This window comes from Pygocentrus nattereri, chromosome 14 (genome assembly GCF_015220715.1).
Source record: "Pygocentrus nattereri isolate fPygNat1 chromosome 14, fPygNat1.pri, whole genome shotgun sequence".
In the NCBI taxonomy this organism is placed as follows: domain Eukaryota; kingdom Metazoa; phylum Chordata; class Actinopteri; order Characiformes; family Serrasalmidae; genus Pygocentrus; species Pygocentrus nattereri.
The window spans coordinates 22,905,257-22,925,508 of NC_051224.1; the positions used below are offsets into that span (position 1 = coordinate 22,905,257).

General features: G+C 37.9%; 1 protein-coding gene across 1 annotated transcript; it reads right to left on the minus strand.

Moving 5' to 3' along the window:
* Nucleotides 1-7,354: 7,354 nt before the first annotated feature.
* On the minus strand, nucleotides 7,355-19,880 carry pyya (peptide YYa). The gene is made up of 4 exons (XM_017710358.2): nucleotides 19,760-19,880; nucleotides 14,486-14,673; nucleotides 10,152-10,232; nucleotides 7,355-7,703 (listed from the first exon to the last, which is right to left on the minus strand). Exons 2-4 carry the CDS (start codon nucleotides 14,671-14,673, stop codon nucleotides 7,679-7,681), a joined length of 294 nt encoding a protein of 97 aa, XP_017565847.1. The 5' UTR covers nucleotides 19,760-19,880; the 3' UTR covers nucleotides 7,355-7,678.
* Nucleotides 19,881-20,252: the final 372 nt, after the last annotated feature.

The window sequence follows — 20,252 nt, forward strand, 5'->3', positions numbered from 1 at the left end:
TTAAAAAAATGATCTGCTGATGTAGTGAGATAATTATGCTTAATAAAATCACTTAAAACAAGTAAATAATGCTAAATAATAAAAAGGGTTGAATTTTAAAAACGCCTCTATATTGCATTCTTTTCTAATATAATGCACAATTTCTAAATTACAACTTCTATTATCAGCACAACAGTTTGAAATATACATGAATGCCAGGATTTCTCTGTACAGCACCTCCCCCTTTTGTTTCAGTGACAGTGGGGGCTCGAGCTGGACTCCAGAGGTCAGTGTAAAAGCCTCTGAGTCGCCTGAACAGGAGCTTCACCGAAAGAATAAAAACTGAAAAACAAACGTGACCTTTTTGTACAACAGCCTTTACACTAGAAATAGTGGAGAGTCGTTTTATATTACTTCTCACAGTTTTTCTTTGTTTCACATTTATCGAATTTATAAAATATTCAGTTGTTGATTTTCAGGTTGAAGTTTAAAAAATCTCAAGAAGAGCATTTGTGCAGTCAGACACTGATGTTGATTGAGAAGGCCTGGCTCACAGTCTCCACTCTAACTCATCCCAAAGGTGTTCTATCGGGTTGAGGTCAGGACTGTGCAGGCCAGTCAAGTTCTTCCACACCAAACTCGCTCATCCATGTCTTTATGGACCTTGCTTTGTGCACTGGTGTGCAGTCAAGTTGGAACAGGAAGGGGCCGTCCCCAAACTGTTCCCCCAAATTTAGGAGCAAGAAATTGTCCAAAATCTCTTGGTGCTGAAGTTTTAAGAGTTCCTTTCACTGGAACTAAGGGGCCGAGCCCAACTCCTGAAAAACAGCCCCACACCATAATCCCCCCTCCACCAAACTTTACACTTGGCACAATGCAGTCAGACAAGTAGCATTCTCCAGGCAACTGCCAAACTCAGACCCATTCATCGGATTGCCAGACGGAGACATTCCAGAGAACACATCTCCACTGCTCTAGAGTCCATAATACCACTGACAGTTGACTGTGGAATATTTTGCAGTCAGGAAATTTCATGACTGGACTTGTTGCACAGGTGGCATCCTGTCACGGTACCACGCTGGAATTCACTGAGCTCCTGAGAGCGACCCATTCTTTAACTAATGTTATTAGAAGCAGTCTGCAGGCCTAGGTGCTTGGTTTTATGCACCTGTGGCCATGGAAGTTATTGGAACACTTGAATTCAAATATTTGGATGGGTGAGTGAATACTTCTGGAAATATAGTATATATACAAAGTTACTTTTAATAATAGAATAAATAATAACAAAAAAGTCTAAAGAATAAATTTAAAAATCCTACTTTAAAAATCAACAAAACATGGAATTGACCAGTGGGTTTCAAACCTTTACATATGACACTGTCTGGTAAGAAAAATGTAATAAATAGTAGAGCCTTAGGCTGAGCTTATTCACATTAAAGTGTTTAACTCCTTACATGGCCAGTTTTATTACATACGTCTATAACTTATGAATAGCTCAGCCAGTTTGCATTGAAGCCCTCATAATTGCTGAATAATAAGCCTTAGTATGTAATACACCTGAGATTTTAAGGAGTTAATTAAAACATTTTTGACAGTTAGTGCCTAATTGATGAAAAATATAAAGGAACAACAGGTAGAGTCAAAATAAGATCAAGGGAATAAAGAGCCTTGATGAGAAATGGGTGAATGAACGAATTGTATATGAGTGAATATTTTGCTAAGTGTCTGAGTAGGCGTTAATGAAGCAGGTGGGGTTTTGTTCAGTATGCAGGACCCTCAGGATGCAGCGCTGATTAGAAATTAGTCATGAGGAGAATTTACACCTGATTAAGAGAGACACCTTCTGGTCATGAACTGTCAGTGCTACAGTATCGCATCAGTATAACGTCAGAAGAGCATCAGTACTGTATTAGTACCGCATCAGAACAGCGTCAGTACTCTATCAGTACAGCATCAATACTACATCAGTTCAGAATCAGTACAGCATCAGTGCTCTATCAGTACAGCATCAACACTACATCAGTTCAGAATCAATACAGCATCAGTTCAGAATCAGTACTGCATCAGATCAAACTCAGTACTGCATCAGTACAGCATCAGTACTGCATCAGTACAGCATCAGTACAGTATCAGTAATACATCAGTTCAGAATCAGTACAGCATCAATACTATATCAGTATAGCATCAATACTACATTAGTTCAGAATCAGTACTGCATCAGCACTGCATCAGTACTGCATCTGTACACAATCAGTACTGCATACTGTTACATACACTGTAAAAAATGTTTTTTGGGGACAGTAAATGTAATACAAATTGATTGTTTAACATTTACATAAAATAATCCAGTCTTGAACTGCACTGGGTAATTTTGGGTAAAATCAACTCTGTTACTTAATTTGTGGCTGTAATAAACACACTTCAGAAAAGCATTTAAATATTACTAAAAATTGTGCACATTGTGCAGTGAAAAAAATTAAGTAAAATCTATCACCAGCAAAGGTTTTATAAATGCTACCCAATTATATGACCATCACTTAGACATGCGCAGTAATCACCAATCATGCAAGGGAAAGCCATGTGGAACATCCTTAGCTGATCCTGGATTGTTTTTGGACTTATTCAGTTTCCCACAACGCAAGCTATAAGGTAAGAGTTCTTTATCTCTGTGAAAAATAATGTAGTTTATGTTCATTCATTAAGTCCATTTACTGCTAGCTTTTATTTGATATACAGTTCACACAGAGTTGTTCAAGTTTCTTCATGTGCGTTCGGTACCAGTTTAGTCTAATGAATTAATTACACTGTACCATTGCAAACGCCTAATTTTACTGAAAACTAGTCATCAGTTGTAGAAATATACTCAATATATAAATATTTTAGTATTAGTACGGTTTACTAAACGCAGTTTTAGTAACGTTTTACCTTAAGCTAAATGAGCTGTTTGCTAATATGCTTGCTTTCCGTTTAAAAAATGCTGCCAACCGTTGTTTTAGCTCTTTATGGTTTTATCCGCATTTACTGCCTGTAATGCTCCTGTTAACGCTTCAGTGGGAGTGTAGGGTGTTTTAGAATGGAAGGGGCATTATTTAAAGACATGTAACTGTTAATAAAAGTCCAAAACGTTTGTTCACTCGTTGGTCATCTTTGCAGTGCCACAAGGCACTTCTGACGAAAGACCGGGGGAGAAACCAAAATACTTTAAAGGTCTAAGGCCTAAAAGGTCAAATTACTGTTTTAAAAACATACTTTAAAGCAGGCTAAAATCTGTCAAAAAGCCTCAGCAATACATTAGCGTTTGGTTAAATATTGCACAGAAAGGGTGATTTTTCGGCTTATTCTGGCTACTGCGCCTGTGCAGATCTCCACATCGAGGAGGGCTTTCCCTCTAGCACGTCAACACTCCTCTGCTCGCGATGTAACCAGCAAGCTGATCGGCTCTTTGTGCTGAAGGTTGGGACTTTATCAGTAACCCGCAAGGTGTCTGGCTTTTTTTGTTGAAGTGCGGGGCTTTCTCCGTAATCAGACCATATGTTGAGTGTTACGAGAACTCCCGTTCATATTTCAATCGGTAAGAAGCATTGCAGGACTTTGTGTGGAAACGCATGCGCTCCCAAATGGCTATTCATACGATATAGGAACTCTTAGGTGCTAAAGACATTGAATACGATGTTGTGATATCTTAGGGAACAGAAGCAGGGGTGCGTTTCCCAAAACGTTCTTAACGCTAAGTTCTTCGTAACTTCATACTTAGGAACATTCTTAAAATTACGAACGTTTCCCGAAAGCATTCGTAACTAACGTAGAACGTAAACACGTTCGTAAATGTAAGAGTAGTCTGACCCATTCGTAACTCAGTTAGTTCTTCTTAACTTGAAGTTCACGTGAAATTCTGTCTCAGAAAAGAAAGAGGTCGCAACTTGTGTACAAGAATCCTAGAAATCGTCCTACATGTGCTTAGAAAGGCTCAATTATGAATGAAGAGAGCTTCCCCTTTAAGATAATTCTTAAAATATGCAATAAAGGCTTATGGGTATATTCATGAATAATGTAATGTAGGGTATACTTTTCATATGAATAATTCACATTTTTAAATTTTTTTGTTTGTGTGTTATTATTAACAAGGAGCATGACAGAGAAGGCCAAGCCCAGCACATTATGAAGATCCTTGTTGTGCATGGTGCCCCTGAAGAAGATCCGTCAGATGTTGCTATTGTTATTGAGGGTAATGAAGTACTATCGAAATGTGGCAGCAGAGCAAAAGCTTGTGCGTTGTTGATGGGACTGATTTTATTGATTTTAGTCTAGTAAAAATGTATGTTTAAATTTATTAGAGATGTATTTTTTCTGTGGGATATTGAATCCTCTAAATATTTTTTTTACTGTGCCCTGTTTTCAAACATGCATTTTCTGTTTTAGTTGAAGTTCTGCTGCATTTGTCCATTTGTAAAATACATGGACATCCTGTCTTATGCACAAATTGACAATTTAAGTTTGTCTGAGAGAGATTTTGTTCTGCTGTGTAAAACTGAGAAATTTGTCAATAAAAATTGACATGATTCAAAATTAGACTGTGTGATTAATTAAATAAAATCAAAAGAAATAAGCCCATGAAATCAAAAATCAAAATAATTAGGTGTAAAACTCTTTTGGAGTTAAGGGGGTAAAATTAACTTAAACATATTAGGTAGGCTTTATCAGATGTATATTGCAGATTTAACTTTAAAGTTAAAATTGGTTAAACTGAAAAAAAAACATGGAGTAAAATTTACCCATAAAAAGTGAGTGCAAATTGTTGCCTCAATTTTTTTGAGTAAATTCTACACATAATTTTTTTCAGTGTACATGTAACAGAACAGTATTACAGAGCAGAGTAATCTGGCTGTACATGTGTGTACAACATTTATTAAAACCTTGTATCTGTTTAGTGCCTTGCTTTGTTATGCATTAGGCTACTGTGTAACGTAGCAGTGGAGTGATACACACTTTCACGTCCAATATGATTTGAGATTTGAGTTGAGTTTTGAAATTTTATCATGTAGAAATGTCTTGATACAGATCTTTAATTATACACTACTCTCCTAGAAAACATGATTCTTTAAGGGTTCTTTAGTAAATACAGTGATTCTGTATAGAACTATGAGTATTCAAAGAACCCTCTGCGTGCTTAAATGGTTCTCTGCATGGTGAAATCGTTCTTCAGATTAATGGCAAATGTGTTGTATATGGTTCTATATAGAATTTTAAAATCTTGAAATCTTTAAAAAGTTCTATATAGCACCAAAAGGGATTCTGCTATTGTTACGATGTCAAGCTTGTACCAATAGAGGAACCCTTTTTGGTGCTATATAGAAAAAAGAACTCTTGAAGAATCATCTTTTTTTAAGAGTGTACCAGAGATGGGGACTTCAGTCTGTGACTTGGACTCACAACTCAATTTAAACTCACCGCAACTCAATTTCAACTTAAGACGAAAGCCTTGTGGAAAGAAAAACACAAAGCTGATTAAATTGGATCTGCCAGCCTTAAACACACTGTGTGAGAAACCTGCTGAGAAACCAGCACAGTCCAGCATGAGTTCCATTCAGGCCTAAGCTGGTTTATACTGGTCTAAGCTGGTCTATGCTGGTTTAGTGGGTCACCGAGCATGGACATGCTGGTTGACCAGCATACCAGCATTCAAAACATAACATACCGCTGCCTTGTATCTCCAAAATGAAAAGAAGACTTAGCTTCGAATGGAAGTTAATAGAACTAGATTTTTTCAAGTAATTTTGGACTTTTTCTATTGATCCATTCATCACAAAACTTTAGCAAGTTGTAAAGGGCAGCAAGCAAATTCTGTAAAAAGTACAAACACATGGAGGTTTTGTTCCAATAGCAGCGAAATGCTGAGCAGCCGTGCTGGTGTACGCTGGTATTTCTAGCACAGCAGAAAATGCAACATTTAAAGAAAATGATGGATGGAATCAGTTGGTTAGTCTGTAGTTTGGATAGCAAGTATGTTAGCTAGCGCTACAGCTAATTTAGCTAAGTTAACTTACTGTAGTCCAAGCTGGATAATATTGTGCTAGCTACCTAGTTAGCATGCTAAACAAATTACTTGCTAGTGAACTGTTTTAAACTGTGTCCCCTCCCCTTATTTGAAGCTGTGTAGAATCTCACAGGTTTTAAGTTTGGGTTTACTTTTATACAATGCATTGCCTGCAGCTAATAACCAGACTAAACTCAAATTCACTACTTCAGAGACTCAACTCTGTCATGTGAACATCATTGTGTTCTACACAGGGTGGTTTGGCTTAAAGCAGGGGTCGCAACTATTATTAAGAGTCTTTTTGTCCCTTCAACAAAAATCAATCCACTTTGGGAGCCACAAGATTTTATGTCCATTTCACCATCTTGGTGAAACTGTAGATATGTCTCAGTATTTGCTAATGTACTAGTATAGACCAAATATATAATATAAACCACTTACTTACTTTGCTCTGCTTAGCTTCAGCTCAGCTATACCTGCTTTCCTCGCATCTCCAGCAAGAAACTTTCCTCAAAAGTAAAAGTTTCTTGTAAAACGTCTCTTATCGTTTGACTTTTTACAAGGCTAAAGTCTCATTCACCAGAATCTTGTTTGAATTTTCCTGTTCCACCTTAAATAGTGCCTGAGGTGCCAGAATATAACTGCTGCACCATTTATGGTGGAACGGGAAAATTCAAACAAGAACCTGGCAAATGAGAATCGACTTCAGCATCGTAAAAAGGTCAAATGTTGAGAGACATTTTACAAGAAACCTCAGCTTCATGACTTTTTAATGTTAGTCAGTTTCTTGCTGCAGATGAAATATATCTGGAAAACAGCTGGAGTGATTATAAACACAAACAAGTCCATTGATCTCTAAATTATCAATGTTCGTCTTAAATCTTTCTCTTTGCCTTTTCGTTAGCTACTAGCTAGTTGTCTGCATTGTGACCAGCAGTCTGAGCGCTGATCTTCAGGGTTAAAGGGCGGATTAGCAGTTCTACATTAACTCCAGTGTTTAAGATCATTTATGGTTAAACAGTGTTGAACGATCAGCAGAGCTTTAATTTACTGTAAAGGAGGATTATTTTATTTTTACCTACAAACCTGATTCTGCTGTCGAGTCACAACAGGACTGTAAAAGAGCAGGACAATGTTGCTGACCAGGACAGGACAATGTTGCTGATCCCTGGGTTAAATCATTGAAAGCTCTCCAATAGAATGTATGTGTATACTATATCTTAGGATTTCTAAGTTCTTTCGACATAAAGCCCAGTCATGAGCCCCTGCCCCCCATTTTACATTAACAGATTCATTGTTCTTTTACCTTTCAATACTTTACTGAAATCATTTCACACTAAACACGAGAGAATGTAGGATGTATTTTGCAGGAAGAGCAGTTCAGATGGCATGTCATCAAGTAACATCTTTAATCACAGTCATATTTACAAACAGTAAAGAATATGTCCTCTGTAAGACACAGTGAAGTGTACACGCACATATTCTCATGAATATTCTGTGTTCAGTAATAAATTATGTACAGTTTGAATGAGGGATTGTGGAGCTGCTCCGTGTCGATGAGGAACAGCTGGAGAGACAGATGGAACGAGTGTATTCGGTTGAAACGTATGCTTTCTGCGGGTTTTCTGTGGAGGCACAGGAGAGCAGAGTGGACGCTACTGACCATCACCATGCGTAAGAGTCTTCGTATCTGGAAGAGAAAGAGAACGACTGTTTAACACTTACATTCCTACAGTTTCCTCATATATCATTCAAAAAGGCAGTCTGAGCTGAAACACTCTTTATAACTTCAGTGAGAGTGGGCGGGGCTTAACTGCAAATGTGTTATTCCCCTTTTTATTCTAGAGCTCCAGATTTCCATGGGCCTAAATATACTTTGAACATGCCCATCTTGAGTAACAGACAGAATGAGCTCAAAATGGGCTATTTTGGGTAATTTACTTACATTATATTATGGCCCTAATCCTAACCCTAACTTTAACCTCAACCCAAAACCTAATCCTAATCCTAACCCTGGCCCTAATCCTAAATTTAACCTCAATGCTAAACCTAATCCTGACCTGCAGCCTGGCCCTGATCCTAACACTAACCTTAACCTCAACCCAAAACCTAATCCTAATCCTAACCCTGGCCCTAATCCTACATTTAACCTGAACCCTAAACCTAATCCTGACCCTTAGCCTGGCCCTGAGCCTAACACTAACCTTAACCTCAACCAAAAACATAATCCTAACACTCAGCCTGGTCCTAATCCTAAATTTAACCTCAACCCAAATCCTAATCCAGTGTATCTCGATGTACAGGATGGTGTAAGTCTGTAGCAATGTGTTGGGGATGTTGATGGTCTGTAATAACCTGTTTTATGTTCAGTTTGTCTCAGTTTAAATGTCTACAGATCTGAACTTGGACTCTAAAGAAAGTGAAAAACAACTGAATTCAGCAGATTATAAACTATTTTTTACGCAGTTAGTTAAAAGTCTTCTGATAATCTACTGCCGCTATGTTATTAATATATTGTTAATTGATTAATAACAAATGAATTGTTACTGACAGTCTGTTGAGTGTTTATGACATTTATTTTGTATTTGATTTGATTTTATGGACCAAACACACTCATATTCATTCTACATTCATTCTACATGACCTCTCCTTATTATTTTTTGGTTACAGTGCCTTCAAAATTGATATATGCAAATGAGCTCTGTTTCGATTGGCTGCCTTATTCAAAAAGCGGGGCTGAAACACCCTTTATAACTTCAATACGAGTGGGCGTAGCTAAACTACTCTAGGCTAAGTTGATGCACTGTTTATGATGTCACAGAAATCCACCACGAGCTGTTTTAGCCATTTAGTTTACACTTGTGAACTAGGGAGTAAAATAACCCTTTAAACTCTTCAGACGTCTGGTTCCTATCACCACCACTGTGAGACATTCTCACATGGTGTCTCCAAATTGGAGCATTTCAGCAAAAAACACTCCGAATGACTTTGTTTACATCTCAACCTTGGAATTATATACAGACTCTAAAAACTGGGGGAGTTCTCGTTTAATGTATCCCCTCTTATGAGCCGAGTGGATGTGAGTAAGTCAGATGGCTGGCAAAAGGCCTTTCAGAGAAGCTCTCCTTTAACATTCTCCTCCGCAGTGTTTCAGCCTTTTCTCCTCCGCGACGCTTCCTGCGGATCTGAGGGCTAATTAAATCGAGTGTTAAATGTCAGGGCCTCTCAGTTATTCAGCGTGCGTCACAGCCACAAACCCACTGCCGTCCTGACGGGCGCAGGGAGCAGAGGAGCGATCCCATCTGTCCCTGCTCTGCTTACAGGTGTGAAAAATTCATCAGCTACTCTCCTCTAAACCTTTCACATCCACGCAACCCCCTCTCGACTATTCACACGGCCGCCCCGCAAGGAGCCGCTCCACGCTTTGGGTTTGCTTTCCTAAAAAGAGCTTCATCTCCTGCCCAGCAGGGACAGAGACTCTCATACATGCATTAGTAAAAGATTCCTGAAATCCAGATGACTGTTTTGTAACTTGTATTTGAAAAAATTGGTGTGTGATTTGGGCCTGAAGACTGTAGAGTTTTGTACATTTCATTTCCAGAGTGCTTTTATAACTAATCAGCAGTGGAGAGCCCCGAGGGTCTTTCCAGGAACGGTTCATTTTTATTAAACTTCTTAAATAAAATGCTTGTTTTTAATCTCTGCAACTGCTATAGAATTATTCTTATTTCAATATGAAGTTTTGGTCAACAACAGGCTTAAAATATTAAAATGCTTTGGAAAGTTCATCTCTGTGGTATCTATGGTAGCTACGGCTGAGCGAGCTCTCTCATTGGTCAGGACTTCAGGAACTGAACTGAGGGCCTTACACATTAGATTAACTACCAACATCATTAGGAAGTAACAGAGGAATAAACAGATTTTGTGAAAGAAACGGTCAGTATAGGCATTCTAGAGAGAGAAAGATAGAGTAAGAGAAATAGATAGATAGATAGATAGATAGATAGATAGATAGATAGATAGATAGATAGATAGATAGATAGATAGATAGATCTCATTCTTTCACGTTTTTTAGAGTCTCATAACGAGTTTATAAGGGAACGTTCTGCTGAGGATCATCTGCTGTTACTGGACTCACCTCGACCGCTGGTTGTGCTCGTTACTTTCTCCAAACAGCAGGTCGGCCATCACTCCCTCTGGAGTAGATCTCTTACCATACCTGAGAGAGAGAGAGAGAGAGAGAGAGAGAGGGAAGAGAAAGAGAGGAAGGAGATTTAAAAGAGATGAGAGGGAGGAAAAAAGAAACAGAGGATGAAGAAAGAGCGTGGAGAGAAGAGAGAAAGACCCAGAGAGAGAAGAAAGAAAGAAATAGTGTGTTGAGAGAGAGAGAGAGAGAGAGTGGTCAGTCCCCATGTCTCCGTCTGACCGGTCTGGTTGGCAGGTCATTGTTTCACTCATGATCTCAAATCACCGTAATGGAGCTTCATCTCCACAGATGAAAGTGGAGCAGTGTTACAGTCCAGAGCCCCTGATACAGATCAGCCTGAGGAACCGCAGTGACGTGGAAGAACCTGGAACTAATCTGACAGCAACCGTGCTGAGAGCCGAGAAACGGCTTTAATTGGTCTGAAGCTGGGCTGGTGGAACACCAGTGGAATTGGTGTCAAATGGAACCCAAAAGACTTTCCCACTTGAATCAATGCTACGAACCTTTTTTGGTTTGCTAAAGAACCTTTAAGCGGATGTTTTTTTGTAGAACTATTTTCTGTAGATGTGCAAGTGTAAAGAACCTTTGTAAAGAGCCTTTATTAAAACCAGTCATTGTATCTAGAACTTTGAACCATTTGAATGCATAAATGCTTCTTTGCAAATTAAGAAGCTTTGAAAAAAATTATTCTGCATAGCACCAAAAAGGGTTTTGCTATCACAGAACCCTTTCTTTGGTACTGCACATTAAATAAAAAGTTCCAGAGAAGGTTCCTTGCATGATGCCATAGAAGTTCCCTAAAGAAATTTTCAAGTTTTTTAGACAGCTATTACTGTAAAATGTTTAAGAACCTGTACATAATGTAAAGATTCTTAAATTGGTAAAGAAACTTTATATTATTTGAAGGTTCTTTTAGCTTGTAAAAGGTTGTTCATATTTACAAATGTCTTCCTCAAATATTTTTAGGGTGGTTATTTTGTGAAATCACTCAACGAATCCATTTGTGGAACTTTATAGAACCATGAATATTCAAAAAAAGCCATTTTGACATCTACATAAGCTCGTCTTGACAACTGTTATAACTCTACATGAATGCTTATAAATGCTTATTTCAATAGGCGGCATCTGTCGTAAAAGCTACTTTAGCCTTTAACTGACAAATATAACCTTTGAAACAAATGACGCTTATTGGAATAAGCATTTATAAACATTTATGTAGGGTTATGTCAATTGTCATGACAGGCTTATGTAGGCATCATATAGCCTTATAAACAGCACCCTACAGTAAAGTGTTACCAAGAGTTCTTCTACCATTACAAGTCTGTCATTGTAACAATAGAAGAACTCTTTTTTAGTGCTATATAGAACCCATTTTCAATGTCATCGACGGCACCTTTTCTATCAGTATGAAGAATCCGTTAATGATGCAAAGAACCATTTAATGATGCAAAGGGTTCTTTGAGTGTTCATGGTTTTTTCTTCATTTTCTTAAAGAACCATCATTTTACATAAGAGTGTAGCACACACACACACACACACACACACACACACACACACACACACACACACACACACATATATATATATATAGGAGGAATACATTCAATTCAATCATATATTAAAATATTGTTTAAAGGACACATTGTGTTTATCTGCAAGAATCTATTCAACATGTTGATATTTGTTTAATCAATAATGGTGTAAATAATAATTTGAAGAATACATTTTCATTCAAAATGTCATTTTTAGCCAGAAAATTTTAAATGGTGCAACCACACATTAAATTATTAAAAATATTATTATTGAAATCTATTCTTTGTACTTGGACCCTCACATAAACCTTCAAAAAGCTTTATTACACATTATTATGATGCAGCATGCTGGAAACATTTTTTTAAAAGTATTTCAGAACAAAAAAGTCCTTTGTTGTCAATTACGCCATGTGACATTTGAGGAAATTTATGCATTTAAAATGTATTTACATATCAAACAAAACCTCTCCAACATCTTTCTAGGAGAAGACACAAAAGTTCTGAAATTTCAACTTAAATTACATTGTATTACAATTATTGTATTATTTGTAAGGCATTTTGATCAGTTTCTGTCCATTCATCACAATGTAAAGATTCTTATGTAATTATGTAAAAAAAAAAAAGGAAAAATGACAAAATTTATTGATACTGGGATTTATTCCAACAGCAGCAATTGTAAAATAATGTGATATTTATCACATATTTATTAAATTATTTAATGTTGGATAAAAAACACAGTTTTGACCCATACACTTCTAATGGAAAGGCTCTGGCTGTAGCTGCAGTACCTGTGAATGCAGGGAATCTGACCATGAAGTTTCTGCCCTGTCCTAAATCGGACCTCAGAATGCTCTCTCACTCCGAGCTGCGGGGTCAGCGCTGTCATTGATAAAACAATTTTATGCTCAAATTCCTCCTGCGCTTACGCCTGCAGGTCACATCAGGCCGCCTGAGGAAAAGCTGATATGGCAGGGGCTTCTGAAGCGGCGCCGCCGCTGAGTCCCATCTGTGTCCCGCTGAGCATTACAATATGAAGAGACACGCCGCTATCTGATGGAGTCACGACTGACCACCTGTCCATTATGATCATTGCCTTTCTGGAAAATCGTTTTCTGTCATGGTAAATTCTGCAGATGTTAAAAAACAGCCACTCCGCTGGACGGTCTGAGACTGAGAATTCTTCCGATTCAGCTGTAAGCAGCCCATGTATGCTAATGTGCTCTTTCATAGCAACTGTTGCTAGGTTTGACAAGCTTCACAGAAACCCCACTCAGCCTAATAAGAAGCTGGAGCACAGCTCTCAACTCCTGACTCCACTGACTTTTAACCTACAGAACCAGAGCCAGTGATTCACCGATTTTGCAAAATCACTTAATTATTCAGATGTAAACAAAATCATTGATCGAGTGGTTTGGTGTGAAATGTGCCTTCCTTAATCATGAGACACATCAAAAAGATTTTGTGGAAAGCTGGTCATTAAACAAACTCATACTACTCTTGCACTCATAATAAAGATGATTCTTCAAGGGTTCTTTAGTGAAGGCAATGGTTCTATATAGAACCGTGAACAGTCAAAGAACACTTTTTGAAACGTAATGAAAGGGTCTTCCTAGAACGTTTGCTTTAAAATAGTTTGCACGTGTTTTTGAAGATACTGGTTCTCCATTCACCGAAAGGGCATCCAGGAAACCAAAAATGGTTCTTATACACTCTTGAAAAAGATGGCTCTTCAAGGGTTCTTTAGTAAAGACGATGGTTTTATAAAGAACCGTTAACAGTCAAAAAACCTTTTCACAACGTAATGAAAAGGTCATCCTAGAACGCTTGCTTTCAAATAGTTCATACATCTTATTTAGGATACTGGTTCTATAGGTTCCAGGGAACCAAAAGTGGTTCTTCTACACTCTCAAAAAAGATGGTTCTTTAGTAAAAAGAATGGTTTATATAAACCATAAACACTTAAAGAACCATTTGCATGCTTTAATAGTTCTTTGCATGGTGAAATGATTCTTTAGATTGATGGAGAATATGGTGTATATGGTTCCATACAGAACTTTTTTGGGAAATGTTCATGTTTTTAACAGCAGAAACCTTTTTTGAAGGTTAGATCTGTAGATCTTCTTCAGAATGGACAGGCTGTGCACCTGGTGTCCTGTTTAGAGGAACCATCTCCTCATTCTTCTGCTCGCTCTGATATTAAAACCGGTTATTGGAAGTCAGAGTATCATTATTTGCACATTTGAAGCTAGAACTCATGTAAACGGAACTCATAAATCTAATTCTACTGCACACAGAGGCGCCTCGCTCTCTGTTTTAAATGTCAAGAACCTATTCAGAAATCATAAACGTGTAAATAAAGTCAGGCCTCCTGGGGGGGCCATGTAAATGGATCTCTGATAGAGAAAATCTGTTTGGGATTGGATTTTGGACCACTCAGGGGCGCATCTGCTGGGCTTTCATAGTCAGAAGGAGAGCCATCAGTGCTGTGAGAGTGACCTGTAATGATATTTTGGGCTCCAGCTACTGTCCTGAGGGATATCGCTGCCACAGAGTGAGAGGGGGAATATAAATGGCTGCAGGACGAGCGGGAAATGACCATCGGTGATGCATGAGAGAGCTGCGGGCGTCAGTGATCTGCAGACGACCTTTCCTCGACAGTATGAACATTTCTCGTCGTGGTATGAGCGTGACTCACAGCAGTGGGGTAAGGGTGGGGGGAGGGGCGTCGCTCACCTTTGTCTTGTGATGAGGTTGATGTAGTGTCTCAGGGCCGTGTAGTATTTGGCCAGTTCTTCAGGAGGTGCGTCATCTCCAGGGTTCTCTGGTTTCGGAGGATACGCGTCCACAAAGGTACCGAGATATAGGAGGACGCAGAGCAGCAGGGCGGCCACGAGCATCCACGACTTCAACATGACAGTCATCTGTTCAGGAGAATCACAAGCCATATACATTTGTGGTCAAAATTAATCACATTAATCACAAGAGCTCATCTCCTAACTTTCAAATCCGTGACCACTATAATTTATGATCTACTACGATTTATTCAGTATCTACTGTAAATTATTCAGTATCTACTGTGAATTATTCAGTATCTACTATGAATTATTCTGTATCTACTATGAATTACTCAGTAAATACTATTAATTTTTCAGTATCTACTGTGAATTATTCAGTATCTACTGTGAATTATTCAGTATCTAATATGAATTATTCACTATCTACTATGAATTATTCAGTAAATACTATTAATTTTTCAGTATCTACTGTGAATTATTCAGTATCTACTAAGAATTATTCAGTAAATACTATTAATTTTTCAGTATCTACTGTGAATTATTCAGTATCTACTATGAATTATTCAGTATCTACTATGAATTATTCAGTATCTACTAAGAATTATTCAGTAAATACTGTGAATTATTCAGTATCTACTGTGAATTATTCAGTATCTACTATGAATTATTTCTATCTACTATGAATTATTCAGTATCTACTGTGAATTATTCAGTAAATACTACCAATGATTCAGTATCTACTATGATTTATTCCCAATGTACTATGGATTATTCAGTATGTACTATTAATTATTCAGTATCTACTATGAATTATTCAGGAAATTCTATGAATTATTCAGTAAGTTCTATTAATTATTCAGCTCGAAGTATCCACTATGAGTTATTAACTACTATGAAGCTAATGTAATCCTGGTTCAGTTCTAGGAAAGCTTTTTCACACCTGTACAATCTTTACATTGTGCTGAGGTTCTTTGAAGAGGTTCTTCCACAGTAATTCTTGTTCAAAGAACCATTCAAAAGCAGTTCGTCTACGGCAGCTGTCTTGATCGTACATACAACCTTACATTTGTGCTCTTTCCCTGTGTATATACATATTTCATTATACAGCAGTTAGTTCCGGCCACACGAGCTGATTGGTTGAGGAGCATCCTAACCCTGCAGTTGTTTCACCATAACATCACAGGTTTTTCACAAACACTGTATTACTCTGCTAAGCAATGACAGCTGTAGGAGCCATTATGAACATTTTTACATCTTACTTTGCCTCAAACAGAAAACGGACACTTCTAAGATCACATGTGACTGACAGCCGATCTGGTCAGACGCTGAAGATGAGACTCCACTAAATTCCCAGACGGTCAGTTGGTCTGTGAGGAGCTGGAGAATGAACTGCTGGCTGTGCAGTGAGTGGGCGGAGCTCGTTACTCTGACATAGAATCAAGCTGTTAAGTAACTATAATTTGGCTGAAGGAACTGCGAATATTAAGACATATTAAGCGCCACGTTCACATCCCAGTTTATTCATTTATCATTTTATTTATTTAACTGTTGTATTAAAGCCATAGAACACGTGAGGAGTGTGTTATCACTATAACATCATGGCTGTGATGATCTACAGCGATCAGATCTCAGACTCCCTCTTGTCTACTATTGCTAATATTTGATATAATATTTGATGTAGTTTACATATCGCTGTGGTCAGGAACAAAACCTCATATCTCCAACATGGTAACTTTACAGGTAAAAACCTAATTGACTTTTAATGTAAGTCAAGGGACCAGAATCTTTTTTCCAAATTCATTTTGGGTCATTTCTTTTGGTCCATTCATCATGAAATTCACAAGCAATGTAAGGAGTATCAGGTATTTTCATATTATGTCAAAAAATGAAAATGTTGTATTGAATGTAATGTTTGTGTATTTGTATATTTGTGTAACTCTCCATCTTCCACAAGTGTACATAGTGTAAGACACAGCATCACTTGCTATGGTACTTTTTCCTGCATTTATCTGTAAATAACACTGTATTTTGCGCTCCTGGCTGGATGCTTTTGATTGGCTTTGTACCTGGACTCTGTGCAATAAAGTTGAATCTCATTTAAAAAGGTAAATGAAACAATGTTTATTGAGGTCTGAAGCAGCACAGTGTGCTCTGTTCAATAAAATGTGGCAACAAAAAAAAAAAAGAAATTCTGGAAAAATAAGTCTGTTAGAGATCTTCAATCTGGACAAAGGACAACTGAATAAGAGGATAAACGTCCAGATAAATACTGAAACTTAAAGCTGCCAGCAGAAAGCAGAAAGCGTGCAGCCAGCAGAGGAGCAAGAAATGTGCGTCCGTTCATCTGTGCGGTCATCATCTGTGACAGGAGCGTCCGAACTTGTCCACAAAGGGCCGGTGTGGCTGCAAGGTTTCATTCCAGCAAAGCAGGACCACATCTGGCCAGATGTTTAAGACTGGAATCTGGCGTGATTGGAATGAAGACCTGCAGCCACTCCGGACCTCTGTGAATAAGTCTGGACACCCCTGTCTGTAGAGTAACTAGTCATCCTGTAGTCGATGTCAGATATAAAATAAGTGTATTATCAGACCAAAATGCCCAAAACTCCCTTCGAAAACATCATCTGTGTGATAATTCTTTGATGAACGGACCACAAAAATGCTCCAAAATGACTCGGAATAAAATCATGTGACATTAAAGGTGAGAACATCTCTCTGTTCTCGGATAAACGTATTGGTTTAGAGATGGACGCTTCTGTTGCGGGACAAACATCGTAATAAAACTCCTTCACCTGCTTTTTGTGGGATGCCATACAGCCTTACAAAAGAACCCTTCAAGGGTTCTTTAGTAAAGATAGGGGCTCTACTTAGAACCAAGAATGATCAAAATAACTATTTGCAAGGCTAACAAGTTCTTTGCGTGCAGAAACTGTTCTTCAGATGGAGGGAAATAGTTCCATATAACACCAAAAAGTGTTCTTTTGTTCTACAAGCTAGACTTTGTAAAATATATAGCCTTTTTCATGCTATCTAGAACCCATTTTTATCAATCTGAAGAACAATTTCACCATGCACAAATTTGATTTTATTGTTCATGGTTCTATACAGAACCATGGTCTTTACTAGAAAACCTCTGAAGCACCATGCTTTTTAAAAGTGTAGAAGAACCCTTTTTGGTTCCCTGGAGGCTCTTTCGGAAGATACTTCTTTAGAGAAAGAGTACTGCAAATAAGTTGTGTGAACTGTTTGAAAGCAAAGGTTCTAGGAAGAGCACTTAAATTTACCTTTACATTATATAAAGGTTTTTTAAACCTTGAAAAGGTTCTTCAAACGTGGTTCTTTAGGAACCAAAAATTATTCTTCCAATCTTTCTTCAAGAGTGAACCACTGAAAACACCAGCTGTCCTTTAAGTCGTATGATCAATTCATGAAGAATGGACCGATAAAAGTGAACGAAACGTACAATATTGACATATTTCATTAACAGATAGTAAAATTAGTTTTTTTTTTATTTATAAAGTCACCATATCATATTTATAAAGTCAAATGTATGATTTTAATGACAGCACTGATGCTCCCAGACCCCTCCACAGTGCTCATGTTAGAACGCATCAATTTTACCCTCATTTAAGGGTTCTGGATGGTAAATAAAATGTCTATATTTGTGTTGTAGTCATGGTGACGTCTGGTTCCAATCACCACCACTGTATAGACATCTGAACCATTTCACACCAAACCACTCTGATTGACTCGGTTCACACCTCACACGCACAATTATGCAGAAATTTAGAAATTTTCTTAGAATTCCCCTTTGAGTAAATGCTTGATAATGAGCTAATGAGTTGAATCGCGTGAGCTAGAACGGAAAGAACACTGAAATGTGTAGACAGAGTGGGCTGGAACCACAGAACCCTTTCCATTACTACAGTCTGGACAAGTTTGCTCTGTAGGGCTGACTGATGGAGCTGCTGTCCGTGGTGCTGAACAGACTAACAGACCTGAGGACCACCCTGAAGCTGGAGGTCCACCCTGCAGAGTCTCAGCACTGACCAGCATCTACCACACCTGATCCAGCTCTGTGTGGCTTCTGAGGCTCTCAGTTATCTGGATCCAGTGTGTTAGGTTTCTTGCAGGGTTCACTTATTTATGCACAACATTCCGCCTGTTTGTTCCCATGAAAATGTGAAGACATTGAGTTTGAGCAGGATATGATACACAAAACAAACACACAAACACACAAAATACGATACCAGAACTGATAATTAACATCATATACAGGCTGATATCATAAATAGATCATTCAAATTCATAACTGTGATGGAAGTAATATATTATATTACTTTATATACACATTTAAAAGGATACATTCTTCAACTGATCCAAAAAAAGGTTTTCTAAGGTTACAAGCTTGACACTGTAGCCATAAAATAACCCTTTTTGGTGCTACATAAAACTATTTTCACATAGGTTATATAAAACCATCTAGAACACATTCTCCATCAATCTGAAGAACCATTTCACAATGCAAAGAACTTTAAGGATGCAAATTCTTTGAGTGTCTTCACTAAAGAACCATATATTTGTGTAAAAAACTTTCTTTTTTTCAATTTTTAAGATTAAACAATCAAGTGGTTCTTTAAAATATCACGGTTCTGCATGTAAACACATGTAATTCGACTGCACGAAAGAACCCTTGAAGAACTGCTGTTTAAAGGTGTAGATGGCAGTTTCTAGTCTAAGCTGTCAAATTTTGTGGCTTGTAGTTAAAGAATTCAGAACTGGATCATGCTTTTAAGCTGATCTTCACCAAATAAACAGTGGAGATATAAGGAAGAAGAAAGAGTCCTTCACATAAAAAGAGGGATGCTGGTCCTGAAAACAGACCGGGTTGCCAAATGTTGGCAAAAATGACTCTTATGTCAAATAACTTAGACAATAATAACGTTCTCAAGGTGCATTTACTGAATTCTGAACTAATGAAGATGAAAGTGCAGCCGGTTCATTCATGTAGAAACACTTTCAAAGATCAGAGAAAAACAAAGAAACAACAAAAACATAAACACAAACATCAAAGACAAAATACAAAAATCTGCATATCATGCAGGCAAAGCGAGAAGCATTTGGGTTGCCAAATCTTGGTAAAAGAATTTTAGTCACCAAACTTAGAAAAGAGAATAGAACAAATTAAAGAAGCGATGGAAAAGAAACTTACTGTGAGTCGTGCAGAGATGAAGCCTGTAGGCTGGGGAGTTTTTGCAGCTGATTTTTCTTCTAAATGCAGAGTCGACTGACTTCAGCCTGCAACCCCATCCACTTATATACGGTCAGAGAGAGAGAGAGAAACTGAGAGAGAGAAAGAGAGAGAGAGAGAGAGAGAGAGAGAGAGAGATACAGAGAAAGAGACAAAGATAGAGAGACTGAGAGAGAGAGAGACAGAGAAAGAGAGAGAGATACAGAGAAAGATAGAGAGAGAGGGAGAGACACAGAGAGAGAAATAGAGAAAGAGAGAGGGAGAGAGAGATACAGAGAAAGAGAGATACAGAGAGAGAGAGAGGGAGAGTCAAAGAGAGAGGGGGGAGAGAGAGAATGGGAGAGAAAGAGAGAGATACAAAGAAAGAGAGAGAGAGAGAGAGAGAGAGAGAGAGAGAGACAGAGATAGAGAGAGAGAGAGAAACGTTAAAAAGGGCTAAACTGAGTCTCAGTAG